This window comes from Chionomys nivalis, chromosome 14, assembly GCF_950005125.1.
Source record: "Chionomys nivalis chromosome 14, mChiNiv1.1, whole genome shotgun sequence".
NCBI lineage: Eukaryota > Metazoa > Chordata > Mammalia > Rodentia > Cricetidae > Chionomys > Chionomys nivalis.
In genome coordinates, this window is record NC_080099.1 from 24,711,559 (window position 1) to 24,724,800 (window position 13,242).

General features: G+C 50.6%; 1 protein-coding gene across 6 annotated transcripts in view; it reads left to right on the forward strand.

Annotated features, from left to right (window-relative positions):
* Positions 1 to 13,242, forward strand: part of Ndst1 (N-deacetylase and N-sulfotransferase 1) — a 62,783-nt gene that overhangs the window by 28,017 nt on the left and 21,524 nt on the right. For 5 of the 6 annotated variants that reach the window (XM_057788501.1, XM_057788500.1, XM_057788499.1 and 2 more), the window contains 2 exons: positions 5,631 to 6,537; positions 11,438 to 11,932. In XM_057788501.1, coding sequence (XP_057644484.1) covers positions 6,025 to 6,537; positions 11,438 to 11,932 — 1,008 coding nt within the window. In that variant the 5' untranslated portion in view covers positions 5,631 to 6,024. Of the gene's footprint in view, positions 1 to 1,629; positions 1,647 to 5,630; positions 6,538 to 11,437; positions 11,933 to 13,242 lie in introns of those variants that run through there. The other variant, XM_057788503.1, reaches the window with a different exon arrangement.

Sequence of the window (13,242 nt, forward strand, 5' to 3'; positions counted from 1 at the left end):
AGAGTTGTATTTCCCACCCTCCAGCAAGGGGTGGGGATGCTCAGGGATAGGCCTGGGGTGAGAATGGGATGGTTGGAAATGACTTCAGAGAGACTGTGACATTGGAATTGGCATGTGGAGAATGATTAAGTGTCTCAAGAGATTAGGGGAGGCATATCTGGGGATGGGAACATCATGAGCTACCTGACTAATATGGTGACTGGCAGGGCAAGACTGTGGTTTATGGGAAAGAGCCCGGATTGTCTCAACTGTCCTGAAGCCTTGGCGATTCTAGAGAGAGTAGATGTTCCCAGTTCTTTGTCCCATGGGCCACTGGTGTTCTATAATGCAGAGGGCGAGAAGGGCTTTCAGTAACTACAGGTGGGTGATGGGTAGTCTGTGCAGAGGCCCCTTACCTGGAAGCTGGGAAGTCAGTGTTTTGGGTAAAGGGAGCTGGTTAATTTGCTCTGTCTGGCCTGGACTTTGCCAAGGCCTATATCCCTCGCCTCGTGGGAAAAGCCACACACTTTAAAGATGGGAATTCTTGGAGGAGGAGGAAGATGAGGAGGTGGCATTGGGCTAGGCAGGCCTCTTACTGCGTGAAACAGGCACCCCACTTCTACACTTGTTTTCCCTCTGTGAAATCAGGGCTTGCCCCGGCCAGATTCCAGGGCTGCCAGAGAGATGAGCTCTGCAGTCTGTGTGAACTAAGCTGTTGTCCATGTTGTGAGGGATCATTGTGAGTGTGGTCAAGAGGCAACAAGAGCGAGCACTAGCAGCAGCGGACAGCTCAGTGCAGTCAGCCCAGCTTGCGTCAGAGCTCACTTCATTTTCCCCAACCCGAGAAGTAGTGTGTAAGTGCCTTGGCTTATGGATGACATAACTGAGGCCCCGAGTAATTAATTGTGAAAGATTACACAGCTCCTAGGTGATGGACCTTGATTTGACATGATGCCACCTGGCTACAGCCTGCGTGAGTAATCAGAAAGTTCCTTAATGTAGGACTCTGGGTCCTTGCTTGGACTTGGGTTCCTGGTCTGAGTTCTGGAATTATTACAGTTACAATATATGTACATGTATGTATATTTCAAAGTTAAAAATTATTTTTATTTTATATTTCATGTATGGGAGTGCCAATGGGGGCTAGAAGAGAGTGTTGGATTCGCAGGAACTGGAGTTACAGGATGTTGTGAACTACCTAATATGGGTGGGGGGAACTGAATTGAGGTCTCCTGTAAGAGGTTTTCACTACTGAACCATCTCTCCTTTATTTGAAGAACATGTTTGCTTTCACAGTAAACTGAAAGAAAAGTAATGTTCCCTGCTGTACGCAGTCTCCCCATTATTGATGACCCCCACTAGAGTAGTTCAGTGTTACAGCTGATGAGTCTGTCCAGAGCCCTGGTTTAAAGTGTGCAGTCCTTTAATATCTGAAAAATGATGTCAGATTCTTGACCCCCAGATGCCTGAGACCATGAACTGCATTACTAACAAGGAGAAGGGCAGACAGCGGCCAGTGACACACACTTGAGCTCTGCACCTCCCCTTCTGTAGGGCCGGATGGATGGATGGTGTGGGCAGGGACCACCCCCCAGCTTGGTGTTCCTGTGGCATGGTGTGAGGTCAGGCCTAGCCATGACTGTGGCTGTAGACAGCTCCTATCACTGGTGAGTGAGATGCTGGTCGCTCTGGCCTTCCTGGCTCTGCCATTACACCTGCTCTTTTGTGCTTTGCTCTCTGGACCTGCAGGGAGTCCTGGAAGGCATCACACGTTTCCTTATCTCTAGGCTGCTGCACAAACCATCTTTCTTCCATTCTTCGCTAGTCCTTGCTCTGTCCTGCTCAAGTACCTCTAGCCCCAGAAGCCTTCCTCTGTCCTCCCAGTCTGTTTGTAGAGATTAAATGCTGCTAACTTCTTCCAGATACCATGTTCCTTTCCACCAGCCACACTTGCTTACTCCCTGCCATCACAGATGTCTGCTTTGAATAGGCAGCCTCTTTCCCAGCTGCACACAGTGCAGAATGTCAGAGATAGAAGGGTCCCCAAGCCCCCTCTAATAGGCAGGAAGCCCAGAGAGGGACAAGGTGTATATATGCTCAGGGTCAGGGTGCATCATAGCACAGATGGGACCAACTCCTCATTTCATGACAACAAAGCAGAACATTAAAATCACCAGTGATACCATGTTAACATGGTATGTGTGTGTATGTACGTTTAGTACCAGTTTCTATCCTGTATATAAAATTATTTAGCAAAAATAAATTTATACAGATAGTTTCAATAGTACATGTGGCAAGGGGCTCAGCCAGTATATGCCTTGCATGCCTGAGTATCTGAGTTCCCACCTAATGATATAGCAAGAGAAAGGGTGTGCTTGTAATCTCAGCACTGCGGAGGCACACAGGCACATCCCTAGGGTTCACTGGCCAGGCAGCATAGACTTGGGTTCCAGTCCAGTAAGAGGTCTTTATCACAGAAAAAAGGTAGACAGTATCTGAAAAATGATACCTGAGGCCACTGGCTTCTACATGCATGCGCACACACATGCACACTGTGACAGATGTCTGTCAGTATCCTTTATGTGCTATGTTTATCTAGGATCCCATCATCACATTAGGAATTGTTGTTTGCTTGTTTTTGAGACAGGGACTAGCTGTGTAGCCCTGGCTGGCTTGAACTCTACATACAGGAGGCTGGTCCCAAACTTGGAGTGGTCATCCTGCTACATCCTCTTGGGTGCTAAGACTGCATGTGACACCATGCCTGACTTGCATTATGATTTCTAGACAATACCTCCATGTTGGGCATTTGCCATTACAAGCAGCACAGGGATTTGGATTCCTATAGAGAAATTTTTTGTTTTGTTTTGTTTTTTGAGACAGGGTTTCTCTGGGTAGCCTTGATAGTCCTGGAATTCACTTTGTAGACCAGACTAGCCTCAAGCTCATCTGCCTGCCTCTGCCTCCTGGGTGCTGGAATTAAAGGTGTGCACCACCACCGCCTGGTGAGAAATACTTTTTTTTTAAAAAAGTATTTATTTAGCTGGGCAGTGGTGGCTCACACCTTTAATCCCCGCACTTGGGAGGTAGAGGCAAACTGATCTCTGTGTGTTTGAGGGCAGCCTGGTTTACATAGCAAGTTACAGGGTATCCAGGGTTACACAGAGAAACCCTGTCTTGAAAAAACAAAACAAACAAACAAATTCATTCTGTGTTTGTCTGACGGTGTGTTTGGATGATCGTGTGTGTGAAAGCAGGCTTGTGCTTGCCAAGGCATGTATGTGGAGGTCAGAGGGCAGCTTTCTGGAGTTGGCTCTCATCTTCCATCTTCCTTTCCTTGCTTGAGGCAAGGTGTCTGGTTGCGGCTGAGGCTTTGCTGCTTACTCCAGGCTAGCGGGTACACGCTTCTTGGGGTTCCTGCTATCTCAGCCTCCTCTCTCACTGTAGGAGTCCTGGGATCAGGCTCGTTTATCAAGCACTTCAATCCACTGAGCCATTTCCCCAGTTCCTCCATAGGATTTTTTTCTTTTACGATTTGTTTATTTGTTATGTGTACAGTGTTCTGCGTGCACACCATGTGGTTGCTGGGAATTGAACTCAGGACCTCTGGAAGAGCAGTCATTGCTCCTAACCTCTGGCCATCTCTCCAGCCCCTCTCCATAGGATTTTTAAGTGTGCATACAAAATGATGGACTTCATTATGGCATTTTCTTATATTTGTATCATTATATTTTATTCTTTAAAAAATTATACATGATTTTTTTTAATTTTTAAATTTATTTTATTTATTTTGCGTATGAGTATTTTGCCTGTATGTATGTCTTTGTACCACGTGTGTACCTGGTGCCCACAGAGAGGCCAGAAGAGGGCCTTAGATTCCTGAAATGAAGTTACAGGTGGTTGTGAACTGCTGCGTGGATGCTGGAAATAGAACACTGATCCTCTGGCAGAACAGCCGGTGCTTTAGCCACTGAGCCACCTCTCCAGGCCTTTTACTTTATTTGTCCCTCCCTTTCCTTCCCCCACTGCCCAACCTGTCTTGCTTCTCCCATGGGTAAATCTTTCTGTGCTTCTGTAGTGATTCCATCAGGATGAATTCCTAGAAGTACAGCTCTTGCTGTCTATCATATGGTCCCCATGCTTAGCACGTCAGAGAGTCTTGGGCCTAGAAGGAGATTAGCGACCTTTACCCCTAAGCCAAACCCCAGACTCCCAGTTCCCTATCTGGTGCCTCAGCCCAGTCTGTCTCACTTCCGTGATTGCTGGCCCATGTGAGCACTTTCTAGTCTGCATGGTGCACTGTGGGAAGGTGCTTCTAGGTTTGGTGGTTTTCACTCCTCTAACAGGAGCTGGAGGGTGGTGTCTAGGGTTGCTGTGGAAACATGGGAATGGAGCCTTTGCGCTGCTTGTGTGGTCTCTGTACTCTTTCCAGAGAGAGATGGGTGTTCTGACTTGGGCCCCCTAGTGGGGCACAGGCTTGGGAAAGAGCTAGAGTCTAGAGTTGTGGCTGTCTGGGTGGAGAAAGCCATTGTAGAGGAAGTCCTGTCCCATTGGTCCTCAGGCAGGCATTTGGTCACCTGGTGTCCAAGGTTGCCAGACATGTACCTGAAGAAGAGATTCATGATTGCATCTGGGAAATGCTTACTACCTCTGTTTCCTTTTTTTTTTTTTTTTTTTTGGTTTTTCGAGACAGGGTTTCTCTGTGGCTTTGGAGCCTGTCCTGGAACTAGCTCTGTAGACCAGGCTGGTCTCGAACTCACAGAGATCTGCCTGCCTCTGCCTCCCGAGTGCTGGGATTAAAGGCGTGTGCCACCATCGCCCGGCACCACCTCTGTTTCTTAGTGTCCTTGTGTCAGGCCACAGTGTGTCCTTAGGTACTCTTGTTCCTTCAGTCCTCACCTCAGCCCAGCGTGGAGGAACCTCACAGGGTGAGTTCCTGATGTTTCAACAGCAGTGACATCCCGTACGCTTTTGTACACAGCTGGCTTGGATCCCTGCTCTGGCTGCTTCTGTTAGGGACTGGGGTTGTTAGGGTCACCCAGGAAAGGCTAGCAGAGGGAAGGAAAGGCAGGAGCGAGTGGACAGGAGGCTGTGCTGTTTGGTCCTGATGGGACACTCTTCCTCCCAGACCTCGGCAGCTGTTCAGTGTCACATTTTGCGTCTGGATTTTTTCTTTAAGATACTGCATTTGTATTTCGTGTATGAGTGTTTTGCCTGCATGTATGTATGTGTGCCATGAACATGCCTGGTACCTATGGAAGACGTTGAGTTCCGTGGAACTGGAGCTGCAGATCTTGGTGAGCCTCCATGTAGGTGGTGGGAACTGAATCCAATCCTCTGCAAGAACAGTACTTTCAATCTGAGTACTGAGGTTACTCTGAGCCGTCGCTCCAGCCCTGCTTGTGGAGTTTCCTTGGCTAATAATGATGAGCACTTACAGCTGCCATGGGTGGATGCTTCAGTAAGTGCACTCCTAGTGGTTTCTCTCCATTGTTGGCTTTCATTTCCCACCCACATGGGGAGACTGAGGCTCACAGAGGTGAGAGTGTCAGGTTGGGTGGCAGTTCCTAAACATGAGCCCACCTTGACAGGACTCAGGTTCTGTGGTCAGCTGTGAAAGCCCTACTCTGATTCTCTCCTTCTCTCCTCAGCTCCCCAGCCTTCACCCTGTGGGTCCAACTCAAGAGAGCAAGCGGCATGCTGCACCCCCTGGCTGGCCCATTGTCTTCTGACCTGCTGTTGACCACTCCCAGGAGGCCCTGACGCCCTGGGGCACTTTTGCTCTGCACAGGACCACGCTGGGGTTTGCCATGGTGACATAAAGGGGTGTAGAGGAAGGAAGGAGCAAGACCAGCCTGTTGACTGTGCCCCTGGCTGGGAGAAAGGGCCAGGGGCCCGGATCCTTCTCTCCACTGCCCTTTGAACGTCTTACTTCCTAAGTCTCCGAATTTCTCAGTCAGTGGACAACTCTTGGGCCTCCTGTGTGAGGCCTTGAGGGGGCCAGGCCAGGCTGGGCCTCTGCTGGTTGAGATCTTGGGGGCCAGGATGCCTGCTCTGGCGTGCCTCCGGAGACTGTGTCGGCACATGTCCCCACAGGCTGTCCTTTTTCTGCTGTTTGTCTTCTGCCTGTTCAGTGTCTTTGTCTCTGCCTACTACTTGTATGGTTGGAACCGGGGTCTTGAGCCCTCAGCAGACGCCTCTGAGTCCGACTGTGGGGACCCACCACCTGTGGCTCCCAGCCGTCTTCTGCCGATCAAGCCTGTGCAGGCGGTTGCCCCTTCCCGGACAGACCCACTGGTGCTGGTATTTGTGGAAAGCCTCTATTCACAGCTGGGCCAGGAGGTGGTGGCAATCCTGGAATCTAGCCGCTTCAAGTACCGAACAGAGATTGCTCCAGGAAAGGGGGACATGCCCACACTCACTGACAAGGGCCGTGGCCGCTTTGCCCTCATCATCTATGAGAACATCCTCAAGTATGTCAACCTGGATGCCTGGAACCGGGAGCTGCTGGACAAATACTGTGTGGCCTATGGCGTGGGCATCATTGGCTTCTTCAAGGTATTCAGGGAGCAGGTTTCTGAGCAGTGCCCAGCACTGTCTCTATACGTGTTAGCCAAGCACCTCCCAGTTCACACTGTAAACGAGTGCAGTGGTAGTACTAAGCGCCTGGGCTTGTCATCAAGGTTAAAGGGGTTCCTGCTTCCTGCTGATGAATGCTCAATAAGACATTTGGAGGCATTGTCTGCTGCACATGGGACTCAGTGCACAGTAGGTGCTTGTCTGAAGGAGACTTGGGGCTGGGTGCAAGGCAGGAAAGGCATAGTCTGCTAGGGATACTGAACCCTGCATGGCAGTCGTCTCAGGATGAGCAGGTGCAGACATAAGAGGGTGGTCTCCCACCTGAGGTGCAGACATAAGAGGGTGGTCTCCCACCTGAGGTGCAGACATAAGAGGGTGGTCTCCCACCTGAGGTGCAGACATAAGAGGGTGGTCTCCCACCTGAGGTGCAGACATAAGAGGGTGGTCTCCCACCTGAGGCAGGTTGGCTCCCTATCTACAGCCTTCCTCCTGGAGATCAATAGTGTGTGGGGGGGTGAAGTTTGTATTTCTCTCAAACCGGAGCCATTTTGCACTAGGAGAAAGGAGAAGGAAATCCCAGTTTGCAGGAGGGGAGCTGCTCTGGATTTTGTGGAGTTCCCAGGACCACCCCTGGGATTGGGACTGGGTTATTGCTTAAAGCTTGTCATGAAAGGTCTGCCCTTGAGGAGGGGCAGGAACAATGGTGTATGGTCATGAAAGATGAGTGCAGGTACCAGCTGGGGACTTGGGGGCTTTGAGGGGACGTTGTTTACTGGATGCTTCCAGTGTCCTGGGCCCTGTGCTGAGGACTAGTACATAGAGTAGTGGGAACGGGCAGGGCCCTGCTCTCCCAGAGCTGACATTTAGCATAGTAGCAATGGAGTAGGCAGCTGACTGAAGCACAGAGGCCCTGGCAGAGGTGATATGGGCAATGAGGAGGAGCAGAGAACGGGACGCAGGAGTGGCTATGGGGGCCAATGGCTTCTGTGCTCAGCCAGGAAAGTTGTCCCCTCTGAAGCGGTCTGAAGGGGCTGGGAAGGGCATAGGGCTATTGCATGGTGTTTGTACCTAGAGCAATGGATAGAATCGGGCAGAAGGTGCCCATGTTCCAACCCTCTCTGCACATTGTTCCTTTGTTCAGTGCTGGGAGGGCCTGCTTTAGCTCAGGCTTCCCACAGCATGTTCTTTCATGCACTAATACAGCAGGAGGCTCTGCACTGAAAAGGGGTAGTGAGTCAAAACACCAAAGGCCTTAGAAATCCTGCAGCGGGGCTGCCCAGTGCGATGTTTCTCAGCCAGCTTGATCTCTTTCACAGAGCACCCTCTGGGGAACACTGGCCTGGTTTATGGCTTCACAGAAGCAGAAAGTTAGGCTGGCTCCATTGTCTCTGTGCTTTTTTTCTTTCCTCCTATACTCTCTCCCCTCTCCTGCCATGAACTTCATTAAGGTTGGTTCAGAGCCCCAGGCCTGAGAATCATCAGAACGGCTGACGTTTATTAAGAGCTCCTTCAGTGCCCTGTGCTGCCAGCCTGCCTGCTTTACACAAATTAACTTACTTCTCGCTAATAAGCCATTTTCCATGGCAGGCAGAGGGTATGGTGATTTAAGAGAGGGGAAACTGAGGCAGAAAGAGGTTAAGAAATGTATTCAATGCCAGGTGGTGGTGGCCCACGCCTTTAATGCCAGCACTTGGGAGGCAGAGACAGGTGAATCTCTGAGTTCAAGGTCAGCCTGATCACAAAGCAAGTTCAAGAACAGCCAGGGCCACACAGAGAAACCCTTTCTTGAGAAAACAAACAAAACAACAACAAAAAGAAATTGTCCAGGATTCAAGTCCAAATAACCGAAGCCATAGGCTTGGTCTTTCTAAGGTTTGATGAGTCTCGGCGCTGAATATTCTTAGTGGAGGTCTGTGCCAGAAGCCCTGTGTTGTGTACTGGGCTTCTTTAGGCCTGGGGCGTGGACATTGAGCACAGTTAAAATAACAGAACTCAAACCCTGTGTAATCCCCAGCTCCTTGTGTATGGTAAAAACATGAGGCCCATTGAAGAGCCGGGACATGCGCACAGTCTCTCTGGGGTCAGTGGCAAAGGCAGCTCTCCCTGCCCTGTTGCATAAGTCAAGACTCCTGGCTTTTGAGCAGAGGCTTGTGGCTGTGGGTTAGAACGCACACCTCCTGGTGGTCGAGGCACACCACTACTCTTCTGCTAAGGCTGGCTTCCTTACTGTTAGACTCTAGGGCCTGTGCCAGGGCTCAAGTTCCGTCTCTTTCAGGCCAGATTGTCAAGGTGGGGTGAAACCATGAGCTTAAAAGTCCAGACTCTGTGTGACCATGGCCAGGGTGCTCAGCTAGTGAGACGAGTTCCAGGTCCTGCCTCTAGACCCTGCTGGAAGTCAGACAGTTGAGAGAAGCCCTGAAGACTAGGCCAGCGGTCACTCCATCAGTGGCTGCTGGGGTGGTGTGTCCACTCCAGTTCAGCAAACGTAGTGGTTGCCCTTGGTCTGTGGCTCTGACACTGTGCCCTGGAGAAGTCCTTGAGATGGGGTCAGGTCCTCACCTGTGCCATTCCTACAAAGTCACGCATCTGCCTTGCGGAGTAGATGGCCTGCATCTGAATGCACCCTGAGGACCAGCGAAGGCCACCTGACCTTTCAGTGCCCAGCATGTTGCTTTGTGTGCTCTGTCCCATGGAGTAGGCACTTTGTTCTCAGATAATGTGACTCAAAATTAAGTGGCTTTACCAGAGTGACATAGTTAGTATGCCGCCCAGCCAAAATTTGACAGCCCAGCTTACTGCTTCTAAGTGGATGACCTCAGAAGACCGCATAGGAGCAGACTGACTAGAGACCCAGGAGGATACAGTGTTTCTCAGTGTGTCTCGCCAGTTCAGAAGGAAGTCTGTGCTAGGCCTCCATATCCCACGCGTTGCTCAGGCTCTCCTTATGTCAGGGTCACCCCTGTCTCAGTGCTGAGGAGTAGGAAGGACCCTGTGACAGGGCTAGCACCTCTGGCCCTAGACCCTCTGTTCCTTTCCCTGGCTGGATCCTTTCATGGCTGCCTGTGGTAGCTATCATGGCTGACTTCTTCAGTGGTGCTGTGTGTAAGCAAGCCACCAGCACCTCACAGCAAGCTCGGGGCCAGACTTGGAAATGGGATCCCCGAACTCCAGTGCCTGTGGTGAGTTCCCAGGCCCCAGCAGTGGTAGACAAGGCCTGATGTGTCTGTCTTTGGTCCCTTCATAGGTCATACTCTCGGCCAATGCCTAGCGTTGTGATGGGGAGCTGGGAGCCTCAGGAGGGTGTGTCTGAGGATGGGTCGCAGTCTCTTGCACTTCAGCACTGAGGCTGGCTCAGGATGTGGACTTGGCAGGCACTTCCTGCATTTAGAGATCTAAAGTGGTTCCTTATCACAGTTTACAGAGCCAGGCCCCTGCAGAGCTTTGTGGGAATGAGAAAGGCCTGACTGTTAAGATTAGTAAAGAGCTTCCTCTGGGCAGGCTCAGCTCTGCACCTGGCTCAAGGCTCAGACTATCACCTCCCATCCACTCTCTGTTCAGCATGTGCTCAGGCGTGGTGCTCTCTAGGCTAGCCCCACAGGTGGCCTGTGGGTGACCCTCCTTCCTTCTCCAGCATTCAGAATCCTTGGGTAGAGTCTGACAACTCCAGGGACCTTGCTGCCTCTTGTCCTTTTTCTGGCTCCATGGTCACAGTGTACTTTCTCCTGCCTCAGGGCCTTTCCACTGGCTATTCTTAGGACTTGATTTCTGCCTTCTAGTCGCTCAGTCGTTCTGTAACAAGCTCCAAAGGCCCTTTCTCCAGGAGCCTCCTGAGCCTGCTGACCGCCCAGCATGTGCTGGTCCCCAGCTGTGACTGTTCCCCTGTAGGTATACCGTGTTTTATTCTTACATGGCTTTGATGGCTGTCTCTCCTCCCTGCTTGACTCAAGGGGGAGGGTCACATCTGCTTTTCTCACTTGACACAGTTTCCTGTCTTTTCTCACTATATCTCATTAAATACTTATTATAACGTCTGGTACAGTAAGTAGCTGCAGACTGATAAATTAACCCGGGAACCCACAGCTATCAGGTGCTAGGTACGGCCAGCTCTCTGTTCCTCTTTCATTCTTAAAAATAGTTACTCAGCAAATGAATGTGTGTCCCACCTGGGTGTCAGGGATCCAAAGTAAGAACTAAAGCCTTGTTTTCAAATAGACGTAGCTGGGAGGGGGATGCTCTGAACCCAGTGCAGCAGCTGAGACTTTATCATGGTCCCAGGGAGGCCATTGCAGGAAGCAGGTATATGTGTTTGGTTTTGAAGGATGAGCAGGAGTTTATGAGTCCTAGAGATGATAGAACCAGTATAGGAACAAGAACAAATGTACTGTATATATCTGGCGTCAGATGCCCGGAAGGGTGAGGAAGAGCATGAAGGAGTCACCAGTGAGGCCAGGGAAGAGGAGATGGAATACAGGGAATGGGGGCAGCATCAAGTCCCGGGAGGAGGAGGTAAAGATCACATCACTCTCAGTGGTGGCTAGAGGGCAAGAGAGCAGCCATTCTGTGTGGAAGGGAGCCTCTGTGTGTGTGTGTCTGTCTGTCTATCTGTCTATCTCTGTGTCTTTGTGTGTGCATGTACCTGTGTCCGTCTGTGTGTGTGTCTGTCTCTGTATTTCTGTCTGTGTATCTGTCTGACTGTATGTGTATCTGTATGTATGTCTGTGAGCATGGGTTTGTCTGTGTCTGTGTGTACACATGTTTGTCTGTGTCTGTGTGTGTATTCAGTGAGGGATATGGTAGCTCTTGTGAAGTTGTAAATATTGTTGCCATTACTGTTCTCTACTATGCCTGACAGCTGTTCTCCTACCCTTTCCTGCTCTAGGCCAATGAGAACAGCCTGCTAAGTGCACAACTCAAAGGCTTCCCTCTTTTCCTGCATTCGAACTTGGGCCTAAAGGACTGCAGCATCAACCCCAAGTCCCCGCTGCTCTATGTGACACGGCCCAGCGAGGTGGAGAAGGGCGTGCTGCCGGGTGAGGATTGGACTGTGTTCCAGTCCAACCACTCCACCTATGAACCAGTACTGCTGGCCAAGACGCGCTCCTCCGAGTCCATCCCACACCTGGGCGCAGATGCTGGCTTGCATGCCGCTTTGCACGCGACTGTGGTTCAGGACCTGGGCCTCCATGACGGCATCCAACGTGTGCTGTTTGGCAACAACCTTAACTTTTGGCTACATAAGCTTGTCTTCGTGGATGCTGTGGCCTTCCTCACAGGGAAGCGCCTCTCACTGCCTTTGGACCGATACATCCTGGTGGATATCGATGATATTTTTGTGGGCAAGGAGGGCACACGCATGAAGGTGGAGGATGTGAAGGTAAGGAGACTCTTGGAATGCCTCATCGGGCCACACCCCCATCTGTGACTACTGTGCTGTTTGCAGACCCATTGATCCAACTTCAACCATTTGCTGCCTTACTGTACGGAGATGTTTTGCATGTGTATGCTGGAGTTCAGGAGGAAGGGACACAGGCAGAAACAGAAAGATCTGGCTAGGGTTGTTATCTGCCTTTTATCCCAGATGTGATTTTAACTCTTCTAAAATGTTTGTCATTATCAGAGTTCCCACAAGATTCTTCAGAATAAAAAGTCACATGTACAGCATGTTCCAGCAGCTGTATGTGGATAGTGGGGGCTTATGTTAAATTCTGAAACCATTTACCATATTGTTTGTGGGCACTCCTTGCAAACACAGGGTAGCTATCTATACAGGGTAGCTATCTATACATGTGAACTGTCAAGAAAGAAGTCTGCCAGAGGACAGTCTTTTAGATGCAGTTGTCTAGGCTGGAGCAATGGCTCAGTGGTTAAGGGCACTGACTGCTCTTCCAGAGGACCCATGTTAAATTCCCAGCTCCTACATGGCAGCTCAGAACTGTCTGTGGCTCCCGAGATCTGACAGCCTCGCACAGATATACATGAAGGCAAAACACCAATGCACATAAAATATAAATAAAGAAATTATTTTTTACAAAAGCTGCAGTTGTCCTTTAGCCATCAGTCTCCCTGGAGACCCTGCGGAGGAGACAGATGTAGAGGAAGGGCATTGGTGTGGCTGCTGCACAGAGGGCCAGCATAGCAGTAAAGCAGGCGGAGGCAAACAGGATTAAGTGCCCAGAGCTTCTGCCTGCCGACTGGGCGTCCTCTCTGGAGATTAACAGGGCTAGAGATGCATTAGCACCAGACACAGACCTCTTTGATGCTGAAGGAGGCTTTAGAGAGTGTGGCAGGCACTCTCCGTGGGCAGCACAGACCTATTGGCATTGTCTTTCTGAAACCTCAGGCAGGGCTGGCCGAAGGTCTAGAAGGAGGGTTCCTCTGAGGTTGTGGCCTCGTCCTGCTCAGAAATGAACTCTGCAAACAGGAGCATGGCAAATAGTGACTCTGACTAGGTGACTTGGGGAAGTCTCATACCATCATTGGGTCTAAAATAAGGGGGAGTGCCGGGAGGGGCTCAGGCTGTTTGCTACACTAGGCTTACACAGTGGCACCTGGCTGAGGCCTGGGAGGGGTATATCCACATGGCCAGGCTCCTCCCTCCCTTGCTTGCCACAGCAGACCTAGGCAGTGTTGATCTGCTTTTATGCACAGTGCTGCTCCTGATACTTTTCTCAGGTGTTCTGTTGA